Source organism: Protopterus annectens, chromosome 7.part0 (genome assembly GCF_019279795.1).
Source record: "Protopterus annectens isolate FY-2018-M chromosome 7.part0, PAN1.0, whole genome shotgun sequence".
NCBI classification, from domain to species: domain Eukaryota; kingdom Metazoa; phylum Chordata; order Ceratodontiformes; family Protopteridae; genus Protopterus; species Protopterus annectens.
The window spans coordinates 1,731,020,567-1,731,038,416 of record NC_056739.1 but is presented as its reverse complement, the minus strand read 5'-3'; the positions used below and the strand labels follow the sequence as shown (position 1 = coordinate 1,731,038,416).

General features: G+C 40.0%; 1 protein-coding gene across 5 annotated transcripts in view; it reads right to left on the bottom strand.

Moving 5' to 3' along the window:
• Positions 1-17,850, bottom strand: part of MAN2A2 (mannosidase alpha class 2A member 2) — a 2,415,216-nt gene that overhangs the window by 641,402 nt on the left and 1,755,964 nt on the right. For all 5 annotated transcript variants that reach the window (XM_044078268.1, XM_044078266.1, XM_044078269.1 and 2 more), the window contains one exon: positions 9,850-9,964. In XM_044078268.1, the coding sequence (XP_043934203.1) occupies positions 9,850-9,964 (115 nt within the window). The remainder of the gene's footprint in view (positions 1-9,849; positions 9,965-17,850) is intronic.

Genomic DNA, 17,850 nt, shown 5'->3' with positions numbered 1-17,850 from the left:
GGAGCTATGTTTTTATATACTTTGTAAACACTTTTGGAGCTTCTGACAAAGCCAAAAAAGGTATGGCAGAAAACTGAAAACGTAAACCACATACAGAAAATCTTAAAAAGTACATGAAATCTATAAAATTTAGAATGTGACAATAATCACCTTTTAAATCTACAGTGTTATTAGAAAATTGGAAGGAGGAATGAGGAGCAATATAGGCTGTAAATACACCATACTGAATTTTGGAATCTTGACGCAAAGGTTTAGAAAGGAAAGGTTTAGGACTGAATTTGATCCAGAACAGGCAGTCAACAAGATTTAATTGGAAGGGTGAAGAGGGATCCCTTGGAAAGGAAGAAGGAAATCTCACAGCCAGCTGTAGCCCTTTTGAGTAATTCTCAGAACCTACATGTCTGAAGTCATTTGGTACCCCAGGGAAAAATGCTAAACTTTGGGAAATCCTTAATGGGTCCAAGGCGGTGAGGGAGAAACAAGATATAGGGCCATACAGTCAATCTGATTTTCAGATTGCTCTTGCTTTTTGGGTGACCATCCTTTCTTTTTTTTTTTGAGCCTCCCTGCCATTATTTTCTGAAAGATGGTGTCACTCTGCTCTGCTATGATTACTTATTCTGCTTCCTACAAAAGGATCTTGAATATGAAGGAAAGTTTCTATTGAATGTATTGGGGGGGGGGGGGGTGAACAATCTGAGTAAATCCTTGAATTAACTTTCCCTTTTATCATCCCTTTTGAGTACCTCAGCAGAGGAAGAGCCAAACTATGCTTCTTTATCCAGGGGAGCATTCAAGTGCTCAGCTTTCACATCCCTTGGTAAATTTCCTTCAAGAACTCACTGACAGCTGCTCTAGATGTAGCATCACCTGTGTCATAAGAATATTTTAAGAGTATGTTTAGTTATCCGAGACAAAGAAGAAATTAATGAATTCAGCGATGTTTTAATCTAAATACAGAAGGTCGCCAATTAAATTTTGCATACTGTCAAATGAAGCTAAAAAACTTCTATGTAAGCCTAAAAATTGACTGTTCTAAAGGCTAAGGTGGAAAGCATAGACTTTCTTCCAATACCTACCAAAGGTTTTCCAACACTTCAGATGGAACAAAGTTAGCTGTCATAAGCTGTTTGTCAGCAGATAGTTTGTCAGAGAAATTACTGCAGGGTCTGACCTGGGTTTGAAAAAAAAAAGAAATTTGAAAGTTTAGGGAACCTTATATAATTTATCAAAATTTCTGGGGGCAGGTGGTTGACTGACAGGCAAACTGCTTCTGCAAGGAAAGCATCTTCTAAGGCAGGTAAACATGAGGAACAGTTGCAAGATGAAGGAAAGTTACTTGCAGCAAACCTTAATATTTTTGCCTATACGCTGTTATTTATTTTTGCTCCAGCTGAAACAACTTCGTCATCCTGACAACAGTATCAGAAAAAAAAAAACAACTCAACAGGTGGAGAATATGAAGAAAAGCTTTTCCCAGAGTTAGAGTAACCATTCTGCACAGTAGGAACTTCAGAAACACAGTAAGTCTAATTCCTGTCCCTCAGACTGATAATCACAACTTGAGAGAGGAAAATCTTTTCCTTTTTAAATGAAGGGAAGTCTCAGAATGTAATCACTGAAAGGTGTCTCTAGCAAAACCCACCTAATCCTCTTTATCTGATCTTGCTGAAGGGAACGCAGATGAAGAAAAATGCCTAATTTTACGTTTCATTTTACTGGGAGACCCCAGTGAAAAAAAACTGTGCCCTGAAGAATGGTCCTTCTCTGGGAATCAAGTTCCTCAGAGTGGCCTCTCATGCCAGCAAGAGTGGTTCTATCTTGCCCAAAGAGGACAGCTGAACTGCCTTAGACAACGTGCCTGCCTCCTGGTCCTTAGTGACCTCCTAAGAAGTACCACCAGGGGGACTAGGAGAAAGTGAGCTGTCCAAGGAACGCTATATGGCCACAGTGGAGTCACTCATTGGTGACTAAGGCAAAGAGGAAGCTGAAGTTAGGATTGAAACCTCCTGTACAACTTTTTTTTTCCTGCAGACCAATAAGGGAATGTCTGAGGAGCCAGGACCCAAGTTCATCTCCCTACATGGAAACGTGTCTGAAAAGCTGGTAGTGGACCCTAAATATCACACTCTTCCTTCCTGTTTAAAATGACAAAGTCTGAGGTAAAATGTTTTGGTGACAACCACCAAAAAAGTACAGTTTTGTACCTACCATAAATGTAGATGTTCGAGTGCTAATACAGCTGCAGTTATAACAAATGGGTTCTCCTGCCGTCAGGCTGGTCCTCGGTCGGCCGAATTCCAAAGTCTAGGTCCGGCGTCGGTTGTCGTCGCTTCTTCCCTGACGTCAGTGCGACAGGGGTATAAAAGAACCAGCTGACGCCATTTTCTTCAGTTTTTCTTGCCCCAGATGTCAGGTGCCCCCAGAAGGAAGGCAATACATAAATTTGTGTAATAAAGCAATGTCATATAATAAAAAAACATTAGTTGCAAGCAAATACACCATAAAAGAATACCCCAATCAGGTTGTATGAGGAGGTGTTAGCCAACAGGCCTGTCCCAAGAGGGGAAGGAGGGAGGGAAACCTGGACTGCAGCTGTATTAGCACTCGAACATCTACATTTATGGTAGGTACAAAACTGTACTATGTTCATCGTGCATACAGCTGCAGTCATAACAGATGGGTAGAATCCCAAAGCTAAGAAAGGGGTGGTAGGCACTAGTTGGAACTAGGAGGAGCCAGGATGCCCTGCAAGACTGCAGTGGCAAAGCCTGCTCTAGTTTTGGAGTATAATGGTAGGTGGTAGTGCTTGGAGAAGGTATGCACAGAACTCCAAGTGGCTGCTTCCAAAATATCTTTGGTAGGAACTCCTCTGAGGAAAGCTGCAGAGGTAGATGTGGCCCTTGTGGAGTGAGATCTGATGCCTGCAGGTACAGTTTTGCCATGAAAAGAGTAACAAAAGCATATGCAGTGGGCTATCCATTTTGAGATTGTCTGTCTGGAAATAGGCTTCCCTTGAGCTCCTATAGCATAGGACACAAAGAGCTGTTCTGATTTTCTGAAAGGCTTTGTTCTGTCCAAATAATAACGCAGTTGTCTGTGGATGTCCAAGGAATGTAATAATCTCTCCCCTTTGTTTTGAGGATTAGGATAAAAGGTAGGTAAGTGTATAGCCTGATTCAAAGCTACCCTGGATACCACTTTTGGCATAAAGGACGGGTTGGTTCGTAAGGAAACTCTGTCCTGATGGAAGATGATAAAAGGCTGCACAGCCATGAGGGCTTGTAGTTCCGAAACCCTACGAGCTGAAGTAATAGCCAGAAGGAAAGCTGTTTTCCATGAGAAATATTGCAAATCTGTTGAGGCAGCTGGCTCAAAAGGAGGCAAGGTCAGCTTTTCTAGTATGAAATTGAGGTCCCAAGCAGGTATTGGTGGTTTCCTTGGGGTTTTATATTCTTAGCCCCTCTGAGGAACAGTCTTAAGAGGGGGTGAGAGAATAAAGGTGGATCAGTGTTGTATTCTGCAGAAATAGCTGAGGCATGGATTTTGATGGAGGAGAATGAAAGTCCACTGCTTAGCAGCTCAGCTAGATACTGTAATATTTGAGGTAAATTCAGTTTTCCAGGATTCTGGCCCTTTTTCTCATTCCAGGCACAAAACCGCTTCCATTTTATGGGCGTAGGCTTTTCTAGTAGACGGCCTTCTGGCCTCCAAAATGACATCCTGCACCTCCTTGGAGAGTAGGGTCTGTTGTGATGTTAAGGAATCTTCCATGCGGCCAGATTGAGTGTTTTCAGCTGACTGTGAAGAGTTTTGAAGCTGTGCTGAGTCAGAAGAAGAGGCATTAGAGGTAGGGTCCATGGTGGGGAATGCATCAGGCTCCTCAGGAGTGGGTACCAGTGTTGTCTTGGCCAGTCTGGAGCAATGAGAATCATCTTTGGTCTGTCTACTCTGGTTTTTAATAGAACTTTGGGCAGCAGAGGAAGAGGTGGAAAGGCATAAACTGTCATTGTTGTCCAACTGAAAGAGAGAGCGTCCACTCTCCAGGCCTTTGGATGAAAAGTCCTTGAGCAGAATTTTGTCAATTGGTGATTTTTGTGGGAGGCAAAGAGATCTATGTCTGGCCTTCCCCATGCTTGAATTATTTCTGTAAAAACTTGAGGATGCAACTTCCATTCGGGTGGATCTGTCACATTTCTGCTTAGGTTGTCTGCCAGCGTGTTTTCCTTGCCTGGCAAGTACTGTGCTTGAAGCTCGATTTGTAATTCCAGAGCCATGTTCCAAAGTGACATGGCCAGTCTGCATAGGGGGTATGAATGGGTTCCTCCCTGTTTGTTTATGTACCACATTACTGTCATGTTGTCTGTCCTTATCAATAGTTGACCTGGATGCAGAAGGTCTCTGAAAGCTATAATAGCATTTATTACTGCTAGCATTTCCTTTTGATTGATGTGAAGGTGCTTTTCTTTTTGGGACCATTTGCCCTGAATGCACCGATCTGTCATGTGCGCCCCCCAGGCGTAGTCCGAGGCATCTGTTGTGATGACTTGATTTGCTTGAGGCTTGCAGAATGGGAGACCTGTGTTTGTTTGGCATGCTTGAGCCCACCACAGAAATTCCTTTTGAAGACATGGAATTAGTGGTATTATTGTTTCCAAACTGTGGCTGTGTTGAGACCATAGGTTTTTCAGGTACCATTGAAGTTTCCTCATATGCAGCTTTAAACACGGGATTAGTAGGATGCAAGATGCCATGAATCCCAGAGCCTGCAGGATTTTCCTTGCAGTCAGCCTGGTAAATTCTGCTAGTGTTCTGAAGTATTGTGTTAGTTGCCCCTGCTTCTCTGGCGTGAGGTAGGCCATCTGGGTGTTTGTGTCCAAGTTGGCACCCAGGAAAATTATTTTCTGAGAGGGTATTAGCCTTGATTTATTTTTGTTGACCGTGTATCCCAGAGAATTCAACAACATTATTACATAAGCTTATTACATAAGCCAGATGTTTCAGAAGAATGTGCTTGCTGTCCACTTGGATCAGGCAGTCGTCCAAATATGGGTATATTTGTATCCCTTGAAGTCTGCAGTAGGCAATTACTGATGCCAGGCATTTCGTGAATACTCTGGGCGCAGTAGATAAGCCAAAGGGCAATGCAGAGAATTGATAATGGGTTGAACCTGCAAGAAATCTGAGGTATCTTCTGCAATTTTGTCTGATTGGGACATGCAGGTATGCCTCCTTGAGGTCCAATGTTACCAGCCAAGACTCCTTTGCCCAGCATGGGAAGAAGCTGCTGTAAAGTGAGCATCTTGAATTTTGGTACGAGTAAAAATGTGTTTAGGATGGATAGGTCCAAATAGGTCTCCAATCTTTTCCCTTCCTCGGTACCAGGAATAGTCTGGAATAAAAGCCTTGACCTTGTTCGTGAGTAGGTACCTCTTGAATAGCTTTCATGTCCATGAGATCTGAAATCTGTTTTTGTGCCTCTGCCCTTTGAGAGTGTGGCAGGTTTGGCATGCCTCTCATTTTTGGAAGGGTGTGAAAATGGAATCTGTAGCCTCTGTTTATAATGTCCAGGATCCATTTATCTTTTGTGACAATATGCCAATTTTTTGAAAATAATGCCAGTTTTCCGCCTAAGGGTGCTGCCATTTGAGCCTTGCTTGGCATGCGAAGGGGAAAGTCATTGGGCTTGCTTTCTGAATGGCTGCGAACTATCCTCACCACCTCTTTGTGTAGGAGCTTGCCATTGTCTGCCTCTATACGATCCTTGAGATTGCCCTCTGCCCCTCGGGCGCCTGTATCTACCTCTTTGGGGTCTGTCCGTGGTTGGAAAGGACCAATTTTTGGAAGGCCAATTTCTACTGAAACGTGGAGGTTGTACCTGTAGAAAATCCTTCACTGTTTGCATTGATTTAGTTTTTTTTTTTCCCATTTTCTTTAATACCTCTTCAGCTTTAACACCAAATACATCCTTTTGAAGAGGGGCATCCAGCAATTTAGCTTTGACATGATCTGGTAAGGTTTGTTCCTTGAGCCAGGCATGTCTACGTATCACTGATCCTGTAACAGCAGCTCTACATGAGGCCTCTAGAGCATCAAAACCACATTGCAAGGTATGTTTACCCACTTGTTCTGCACTATGCATCAAATCCTGCAACTCCTTCAAGTCTGGTTGTTCAGGTTGTGACATTTTACTTCTCAATTGTGATAACAGAAACTGCTGGTACTTTAGCATATGGAAGTGGCAGTTTAATGCCCTCATGGTTAAGGTGGCCGAGGTATATACCTTTTTTCCCCACCTTTCTAAGGATCTGGAATGTCTCTCAGAAGGTAATGGATTTTTATCTGTGGAGGCCTTAATTCCTTTGGGGCCCTGTGAGATAGTTTCTGGGTCAGCCACATGGCTTTTGTATAAAAATTGGTGTGAGTCAGGAACCGGTAGTACCTGTCAGGCTTGACAGGGGCTGGAGGTAAAGAATCCGGGTTAAGGCAGGCCTCCGAGTACACATCATCTAGTATGTCTAAGACAGGAGGTATAGCCAGAGGCCTGTACTGAGGTAACAAGAGAAAATCCCTAAGCCTTTTCTTGGAATCAGAGTACTCTTGGCCTTCCCAGTGGAAGTGTTCCCTTAAGGTATGCAAGGTTTCCCCAAATGAGTAATCCTCTGGGGGGGAGACAGAGGGAATGGACTCCTCTGCATCAGAATCTTCAAAAGGGGAGTAAGAATGTTCCTGTTCATCAGAGTGCTCTGATATAATGGAGGCCTGGTCAGAGGAGGGGGATTCTTCCTCCACTCTGGGCCTTTTGTCTGGGGGGGGGGGTTGAGAACCCCTGATAAGAGTAATTAAATCCTCAGCCATTTTGAGCATCTGTTTTTTAGGCATGGGGCCTGGAGAAAGGCCCTGTGTAGCTTGTCTCTTAGAATGCATGGCTGCTTTAGACTTAGTGAAAGCCTTGATGGAAAAAGAAGAGGAAGGTCTGAAGACACCTAGAGAGGAGGCAGACCTGTCTACATTTTGAGATTCACCACCAAGAGTGGCTTCGGTATCTGTAGTCGGGGTGTGGGCCGAGGAGCCAGCGACCTCGGGCACAGAACACACCGCCAAAGAAGTGTCGTCGATAGTCAGGGGCTGCGTAGGCGCCTCGCTGAGAACCGGACCACCTGTAGTCGGCTTTGGCGTGGTGTCGGTAGAGGCCGCGGACCTCGTGTGTCAGTCCTTATCTTTGCGTTTTTTAGACAAAACTGGAGTCGGAGTATCCGACGACATAATATAGTTACATTTTTTGCCAAAATAATGCTGGGCGAACTCCGACGTTTAATGGTGCGTTTATTGAATGTCGCACAAAAACGACAGACCAAGATGTCGTGGTCTGGGCCTAAGCAAGGAATACAGAGGAAATGAAAATCCTTATGCGGTATTTGCTTCCCACATGAAATACAATTATTAACTTTGTCTGACATCGGTCTGAGGCAAGAAAAGTTTCCCCAACGGGGTACTTAGCTTTCAAGAAGACTTCGGTTGCAAAATTTTCGTAATTTCAGGAGCTGGCCGACCTGCACTTGCGAACTGCTTCTGCTTCGGGCACCGCGCGGCAAGAAAGACTGAAGAAAATGGCGTAGGCTGGTTCTTTTATACCCCTGTCACACTGACGTCAGGGAAGAAGCGACGACAACCGACGCCGGACCTAGACTTTGGAATTCGGCCAACCAAGGACCCGCCTGACAGCAGGAAAACCCATCTGTTATGACTGCAGCTGTATGCACGATGAACATCACTAGAAAACAAAATGGAAAAAGGACCAAACCAACACTGCAACCAACCTTTTAATAGAATAAATGAAATATAAAAACTGAGCGCTTTCGTCTACATTCAAATACACACAGACTTCATCAGAGTGATTTTGTCTACCACTGATGATGCTGTTAAATACAAAAAGACAACCAATCACAGACAAGGCAGTGCAAATTGCAGGGTGATGTCATGAACACTGGTTAGATGGGAACTGTAGTATATTATATACATGAATAATCGTATGTGGGTAAAATTCATTACATAAACCCATTGCAAAGTTAAAATTGTAAATATATAACTATAATTATTATAATAAATACATGAATAAATAATAAATCACAATGAAATAGGAGTGTCTGTGACAGGTCCACTCCTATTTTTTTCTATCCCATAAAGTATGGATGTCTTTTTTTTTTTACACCAATATTATTTTTTCCTTTTAGTTTTTCCTAGCGAAGTTAAAAAAAATCTTAGGTGCTACTCCAGCGATTGTTTTTTCCAAGGGTAGGAATATAAAATATCTTTTGGAAGTGCCAGTTAGTACAGATATTTTAGAGGGCACATAGATCAATGCACAAATGTGGAGCCTGCAAATTTTGCAGGTTTATTAATGAGGGTCCTTATGTTTTAGTACAGAACTTTGCAAGAACTATCCCTTGTCCTGGGAGGTACGACTGCAATACCTCCCTTATAAATTACCTTGCCACATGCAGTTCTTGCACCACTTTCTATATTGGGAAAACAATTAGAAAGCTGAAAGAAAGAATTTGGGAGCATGTCTATGACATTAAACGTAGGAAAACAAAAAATGCATTATACAGGCATACTACTCACTGTCTCAATTTTTAAAAAGTTTACATGTTTTATCACTGAGAGGGGAACAGCTGCCAGTTTTAGTGGAGATTTTGACAATCTAATTGAGTGTAAAGACGTTTTAGCATTTAACAGCATTGTAATGGTAGACACAATCATTCTTATAAAGTCTATGTATATTTGAATGTAGACAAAAGTGCTCCGTTTTTATTTTATTTCATTTATTCTATTAAACGGTTGGTTGCAGTGCTGGTTTGGTCCTTTTTCTGTTTTGTTTTTTATGTGCTGCTTACCCTTGTGTCCATGTTTTGGTTACCACTAGCTGTAACTCCAGCAAAAAAAAAAAAAAAAAGACTGAAAAGTCTCACAAGAATTGGTAAAAATAGAGAGCAATCCACAACAGGGGGTAAATATGGGCCCAACTCCGAAGGGCTAGCTGACTGATGATCCCTGGAAACCACAGCAGATAGCACTCTTCAGCAAGAAAGCTCTGAGATTTTGGCTCCCTAACAACTGAGTTTACACCACTCTCCTCAAGCTTTCCATCAGTTAAGGCACATGGAAGGTGTCCTAAAGCTTTGGAAGCCAGCTAGTCATCCATTCCTTGGAAAAATGCATTTCATATAGCTCAGCCTACTGCAACAGTGATCGAATGTTGAAAATCTAACAGAGTTAAAACACCAATTTTTCAGACTTTGAAATGCTCTGTTGATACCAGCATGCACTCTGATGCCTTCTGTAAATAGAAAAGTTAATTTTAATAATAAGAGACAAAAAAATATTTTTTTTACGTAACCAAACAAAATGTTTAGAAAAAAATGATTTCAGGATATTGGAAGGTTCCCATCACAAACAGTAAAGAAAGACAATGGATGACAGAAAACAGTCCAAGAACCACTGAAAAAAGCTTAACACTAACAGAAGTAAAACTAGTACACCACATCTGCATTTACAGAAGCATCCATTTATAAAAAAGACACTCTTGACAGAAATACAAAACCTTACATTTGTATTATTCCTTACTTAAAAATGAAAATAGGGAAAAAGAGACGCTTTTTCCATTTTTAAATTAAGTGCTTTAAATATTACTGTCTTAAGTTGCTTCCTGCTATGGATATTGTCATAATGATGGAATCCAGTGGCGAAATCTAGGTGTGAATAGCACAGCAGCTCACTAAAAGTTTTCAAAGGAACAGAGTAGTGAGTTTACAGTGTGACATAAAATGAACAGGTCTGGGTTCTTACCTGGCACATTATATAGTCGTATAGTTTGCTGAAATCGAGGATAATAACATACCACCTCTGAGAAAAATGGTCCTTCCATCACTCTAACCACTGGGGGCTCCTTGGGAGCATAAACCTCAAAGAGGAAACAGAAGTTTAATCTTAAAATGCAGTTAGTATACTACATACAGCAAATTAACAAAGATAAACTCTATTAAATGGGGAAAGAGTACTGAGTCTTGAGTTGTTGGACATCACAGTTTCAGGACACTAGTAAGCTTTGTTTTCAGACTCAGACTAAACAGGATAACTCTAGCAAGGAAGGGAAAATGAACATTCATATCTCCCTGTGGAGGTACACAGTAACAGTCTGGTTTCTATATTACATGAGATGGACCAGTGGAAAACTTAAGACAGGCCTTGAAAGACAATTAAAAATGTTATGCATATGACTCAAAGGAAGCAGCTTGGTGGAAGAAATGTTGTTTCCTGTAGGCCTGCTTAATGCCTAACTTCTTACATGAGTTTATATTTAGCTAACAAACATTTTATTTAACCTGTATTTGAGTTTTAACTCCTAGGGGATAAGCCTCCTCACAGGTGGACCCCAAGAATGAATGGAAAGTGTTGGGAGGCTGCAGAGCATAATGCAGTTAAGGAAGGCAGAATTTTGTCACACACAATAATTAGGGATGCTCCCTATCAAACACAATCTAAAAATAAATCAGCTACTGTAACAACTAAGATTCTAGCAGCAATGAGACTTTAAAGAAGTTAAGGTATTTTTTGACTTTGTGCATCTCTGTACGTAAGACAATGTAATCACTGGGTGTGGCAATTTCAATGATCAATGCCACTTTTGTCCTTTTTTTTCCTGGACTAGGATACCTGGTTTTCTTGCAATTATTTTTTTGATCTGTTTGTAATGGGTGACCCCCATGTGATATAAACTTCAACATTCTCTATAATGCTTTGTGGTTCATGTTTCCAATGCTTCTTAACTACTTATGCATTGCAGTGCTTGCACAATACCAAGTGCAACAGTCTTGCTACACTATTGCGCCTTTCAGTATATAGGCCTTTTAACATGAGTGTATCACACCCATCAACAAGATACAAGACTGTTTCCATTTTTTTTTTTTTTTTTTTACAGAACCTGCATTTGTCTGTTTCTCCCACATGCTCAACAGACTTTGTAAACCAACATGCACATAGTCCACTATCCTGGTCCGCCATTATTAACATTTTTATGTTTCAGAAAAATACCACCAAAGACCAGGAACTAATACCTCCTCTGCAATATTGGCAAAAGTTTTTTCATTCGATAACAGATGTACTAAATAGCAGCAAGTAGCGAATAGCAGCAAAACAATCTCTCTTAGCGCCTCGGCTGAAACAGCCTTTACAGAGTAAATAACACCTGAAAGAACATCTCCTTTTATATAAAAAAATTCTAAATCTTGTCCAATTAATTAAACACTTATTCAATTATACATTCAATTAATTAAATGAAAAATACTAGATACTTAAAAAAACCCTTACTTTCAAATAAAACTTTTCCAATGACATTCTTTGTTCAACCCTTTCGGTTGTAATGTGTTATATTTCAATATAAAAATTGATTCCTTTTTCTTAAGTAAGTATTTAATTCTATCTTCATTAAGAAATCTTGATTTATTCTAAAACTGAAATATGTAGGCTACTAAAATCTCCCTTGTGTTTCCTACTAAAATGCTTTGCTATTGGGTTTATAGCTTTATTATTTTTGATGTCCCTAACATGTTCCTTTATTCTTTCATCCAGGCTTCTTTTATTTTCTCCTATATACAAACTTTCACAAGGGCATTTAATGGCATACACAATGCCAATTGCAAGTAAAACATCCTTTCATTTGAAAAATTTTACCATTAATTCTTTCAAATGTTGCTACTACATGTTGACATACCGTGCAATTGCCACATGGAATAGTGCCCATCTCAGACAATACCCCTGTTATGCTTTTCAAAGGTCTTCTATATGTACCATGGACCAAAAACTTTTTCAGACCATGGCCCCTTTGGTAGGAAAATCCTACCTCTATGAGGGATGGAACTTTCCTGTTTACTATGTGCCAGTAATCTCTTAATAGCTTCTGTAACCTTGTTGAAAATAATGTATATTTTGAAACAAATAATAAGGTCTGGTTTGAAATGAAGTGTTTTTCTATCTTCCTACATTTTCCCCCTGGCTAATATTTATTATTTATTTATTTATTTATTTTACATTTGTTAACTAGGAAATTCCAACTGGACCAGGTCCATTTTCAGCGGAGGCCCGGGGAGAAAACCTTCAACATCAAGTTATACAAATACAATACATCCAGCATAATACACAAAACAGGTTACATCATGTATGCTGAGAATAGTAATATAACAAGAAATTAATAAAAACACTCCAGGTAAAAGAAGATATAGAACATGGGTAAAAAGACAATGTCAGTTGCACATTGGTAAAAAAAGAAAATATATCAAGTAAGATTCTACAGTTAAAAGTACCCTTTCAGATGACCAAGCCTACAGGGGATCAGAGCTCCAAAATTTGATCAGAGAGGAATTTGGGGAGTTAATAGTAGTATGGGTAGGGTTATGTGATTCAAGGGCATAACCAGGTACTAAGAAGGTGCGATTTGAGGGAGTTTTTGAATATGGATGTGGAGGGGGCAGTGGACACAGATAGGGGAAGAGAGTTCCAGTTTCTAGCAACGGTCTGGGAGTAGAGCGCTTTCCATGCATTACTGTTAGCCTTGGTGATGGAGAGGAGATATTTTTCACTGGATCTTAGGTACCGGTTTGCAGTATGGATATTAAGTAGGTTGGATAATGAGGGTTTTTTTTCAGGATATTTGAGAATATTGTAGGCTGTGCCCAGCTGGTGATATTTAAGTAGCTGTGGTAGCTTAAGCCATTTTAGTTCTTTTAGTGCAGCAAAGTGATGGGTTCTATAGGTTGAGTTAGTAGCAAACTTGGCTATTTTATTGTAGCATGATTCTAGTTTGTCTAGGTCACATTGTCTGATTTGGGTAAAGATTAGTGCCGCGTATAACAGAGTTGAGAGGAGGTGGTTTTGTGCAAGAGTGACTCTTGCTTTTTGTGAGAGAAAGGACTTATGCCTGTATAGGGAGCTTAGTTTTTTGTGTACTAGTTTTATGGTATGTGAGATGTGAACATCAAAGTGGAGATTATTGTCTATTTCAATGCCCAGAAGTTTGGTGTGGATAGAAGGGGAGATGATGGTGCCGTCCTTAGATGTTATGGTAAAGTAGGGTTTTTTTTTTTTTTTATCTATTAGGGGTAAATAGTAGCAGTTTTGTCTTTTTGGGATTTAGAATTAGTTGGATACCCGATATCCATTTTTCTACTGAGATAAAGGTATCTTGAGTGAGTGTACGTAGGGTGGCGGGTGATGAGGCAGAGCAGCTCAGGGTTTTATCATCCGCATATTGTATGAGTGTGGCATGTTGTGTAGAGCATTTGTGGTTATTTGTGAAAATAGAGAACAAAAGCGGGCCCAGTATAGAGCCCTGTGGGACTCCTATGGTGGGTGGAAGTTGCCTTCTTTTTCTCTCTCTCTCTCTCTCTCTATATATATTTTAGTATAACTGTCCAGAACAGTTCCCTCGTCATATCCCCCTATTTACAAACAGAGTGATCGCTTCCCTTTCGGATTCCTGTGTGTCATAGCCTTTTTATTCTCAAAATCTCTCCGTAAAGGATGGCTGTTAAAGTGTGCGCTGGATGGCAACTAGATGCATGCAGCATACGATTAGGCTGATCAAACGTTCTATATATTTTAGTTTTGATCTCTCCATTCCTTAAACCTTCTAAAGTTATATCTAAATAATTCACTATGGCTCCCTCTTGTAGACCATTATATTTAATATGAAATTTATTTTCATTCAAGTACTTAATAAATGAATGTACTTCGTTTTTACTCCCTTGACAAATAAATATAAGGTCATCTATAAACTTAAAATATCTTTTTACATGATTCTTATAAAATCCACTTCTATACATGTGAGCGAACTCCACCAGGCCCATGAACACATTTGCATACATGGGGGCGAATGCTGCCCCCATAACTGTACCTTGCAATTGTTTATACAAATTACCGTCGAATTCGAAAACATTGTTAATCAAACAAAAATGAACTAATTCCTTGATGTATTGTGTTCTGGGACTATCTCCCAAAAAATAATCCAATGCTTCCATGCCAAACTCATGTTGTATGCTTGTATATAGGCTGGTTACATTCACCACCAAAAAATGCATATCTTGTTCCCACTTTAATCCTCGTAATTTTTTTAGGAAGTTAAAAGAATCCTTGATACAAGATGCTAATTTTACCAATTCTTTTAGCAAAATCTCATGTAAAAAACACCCCAAATTGTGGGTAAAATAGCCACTTGCTGACACTATAGGTCATCTGGGGGGGTGTTGTATGCTCTTAAGTATTTTTGGAACACAGAAGAACATGGCCATTGTACTATCTTTACTAGAACATTGTCAGTTACATCTAATTTAGTAAAGTAATTTAAATGTACTCCTTTACTTAGCAATTGTTCGTACCGTCTTACAGCTTGTAAATAAACTTCCTCATTTACTGTACAATAAACTGCTTCATTACTAAGTGTTCCATGCACATATCAAAATAATCAGTAGATTTCATAACCACTAATTTGCCCCCCTTATCTGAGGGCTTAAACACAATTTGGTTATTTTCACTCAGCCGTTTTAATTTTAGCCATTCTTTTTTGGATAAATTGAATGCTTTCTCTGCTTTGTTAAATTCTTGCATCTCCTTTTCTAGTACTAAATTAAACGCACTATAAAAATGCTGAATGCATTCATTTCTGAATGGTGGCATAAATGTGCTTTTAGATGGTATTTTAGTGGTATCCAATTCGCTACAGGCATTATTATCCATATCTGACTCACATTAGTAGTAACTGTTAGCAGTAGATGAATCAGTTACATTTTCAGAAAAATTGCTTTCCACATTTTCTATACTGTAAAAATACTCTTTTATATGCATTTTATAGACCAACTTAAACAAATCACACTTTAACTCATGTAGCCTCGGTAAAGCTGAGAGAATAAACTTTAAGCCCCTCTGTAATACAGACATTTCTATTTCATCTAATGTACGACCAGATAAATTAACAACATAAGAGTCTTTTTCAGTGAACTGTACCTTGTTAGTTTGTCAATTTGCTGCGTTTGTTGTACGGACCATAACTTTGGTCCCTGTTTGCATCACGTCCATACTAGGACTGTTTTTAGTCCCATTTCTTGGTCCTGTTTGGTCTCGAAATGTTTTACGAAAGGATTCTTCGTTGTTGGGTCGTGGCAGCCCTAGGAGCTATTCTTCCTCAATATCACCTTCATCCATTGAAGACGCGGCACTCTCTCCTGAGAAAAAGTTGTTGGCTTGCTGGCCCCAAACTTCCTGTTCTTTTTGGAACCTTACGTGGTTACGTTTGGGCTGCTGGTTGGTGGATACCAGAAACACCTTCTTCCTATCATAGTCGCTTAGGTCCCTTTTAAGTTTGTTCTTTTTTCAGTTAACTAATTCCTTCCATATGACAGTAACCAATCATTCATATTGCCCAAGAAAGATTCAAGGGCAGAATTAGATGTTTCCTTCACAATATCTGCACACAATTTCTTCATTTCCTCTTTCAATTTGTTTTTTTTCAAAGTGTCCCTTTCAATAAGTATTGTAACCCACTCACTACTACATTGGTGAGCAGCCACTATACACCTTTCATGGAACACACGGTCCTCCAAAGGGACCTATGCAACTACAATATTATAAACATTCCTCATTTGTGTAGGGATTCGTGGGATTTCTTGACTAGATGCAATGAGATCGACACTTGTATTGATTATTTATTCATTACTATTGATGTTAACGATTTGTTTTTATGTATCCCACAAGATTTGGGCCTTAGGTGGTTTGAGGATTATTTGTCATTCAATTTTCGGCTTGATCAGGTGTTGGTCAACACCCTGACCACATTGATGGAATTGGTGTTGGGCAGTAAATATATTCTGTTCCAGGGACAGTATTTTAAACAGGTCACGGGTGTTGCCATGGGGGCCCCTTGTGGCCCATTATTTGCAAACATTGTCATGGCTGCCTGGGAACATGAGGTTTTACTTGAGTCACAGTATTCCCAGTATATTCATTTATACACCAGCTACCTGGATGATTTGTTTTTGGTTTGGTCTGATCCTAAGGATTTGATTGTTGACTTTATGGAGTACATCAACAATTCTACTGTTTGTTTTGTGTTTTTTACATAGTATAGGTGAGGGCACAATTAACTACCTTGATGTTTTGTTGAGGAAGGATCAATTGTCCAATGAACTTTCGTCTAGAATTTATAAGAAGCCCACCTACTCCAACAGTTTGTTGCACTTCAGTAGTAGTCACCCGTTTTGCCAGAAGAAGGCTGTTATTAAGGGTCAAATAGTCAAGGCAGCCAAGAGGGCCTCTTTATGGGATGATTTTTTTAGATGAATGTGAGATCCTAACTTCCATGTTTTTAAAGCGTGGTTATCCTGAGTATCTCATCAGTAATATTAAAAAGGAAGTTTTGATGAAATGAGAGTCGGGTCATTTTACACCATTACTGGTCAGTCGACAAATTTGTGTACCATCGGGAGAGGAGTTGGGGAAGGTGGGTGAGTACCCGGTGGAACAGTCTGTATTGGTGGATAATGGACAGGTGGATGGAGGAATCTGCCTGCTGTTTATAACCACTTTCAGTTTGGATCATGGCCCTATTGAAGCTATTATTAGGAAGAATTGGCAGTTATTGACCAACAATGCTGAACTATTGGAGAAGTTGGGGGTAGGTCCTCAATTTGTTTACAAAAGGGGTAAGTCCCTCAAGAATTTATTTGATGGGATGGGGGGCCCTTCACGTTCGAAGCAAGGAAAAATGTCAAAATGTGGATTGTGTTCCTCATGTCACTGTATTTCAGAAATCAAGGATGTGTTGTTAATAATTTTAGGATCAACGTCAGAGGTAATTTTAATTGCCAGGTCAAGGGAGTAGTGTACATGGCTGTATGTAAACTGTGCCCTGCTTTTTATGTCGGGAAGACGGAAAGGAAGTTGAGGCAATGTATTTATGAACATCTATATCATATCAGGAATGCTAAGGCCTCCAATGCTCTATGGAGACACATTTCTTCCCACGGTGGGCACAGTTTTTCATTTTGTGTTTTGGAGCAAGAAGAACAACTCCCAAGGGGTGGGTCCCTGGTCAATTTTATTAGAGGAACATGAGTTATGGTGGCAAATTTTATTGAATGCCACAGTACCACTTGGTCTTAATGATGTGATCAGCATCAGCAGTGTTTTAAAAAGGAAAGCGTATAACAGATGAATTTTATTTTAGTTGTTGAATTATGTGTGTGTTTTTTTAAATCAAAGTTAAAAATTAGGAGTTTTGTCATGTGATGGTGTTCACATGACTTGCAGAGAGTATTTCAAGGAAGTGTTTTTAAATTTTCATATATCTGAAAAAGTCTTGTTGACGAAAGTGCTAACAACTGTGGAATAAAGGGTGGTTCCTGATACTGTGCTGTGGTGTGGTGTTTTGGTGTTCTGAGTTTTCTATAGGTGCTTTCATTTGTTTTTACTGTTAGGCCAGGGTGGCAACATAAAGGGTACACATCCTGGTTGTCCCCAACCCATCTTGTGGTAATCTGTAATACCAAAGATCACAGGTGTGGCTGTGTGGGTTTCAGTGCAGATGGGGAGGGAATGTGAGAAGGAACACTATGCTGCAGAGGTCCAACTAACATCCACAATGAATGTGGGAGCTTCACAATAGATACATGGATCAAGTTACAGATGTATGCAGGTGGAGTGGCAGTGCAGTTTGGATATGGTGTCACAGGTTTGTTTATTCACATCACAGGCTGCAGTTTACATTATGAGCTGTATCAACACTGTCACCATAGACATGCT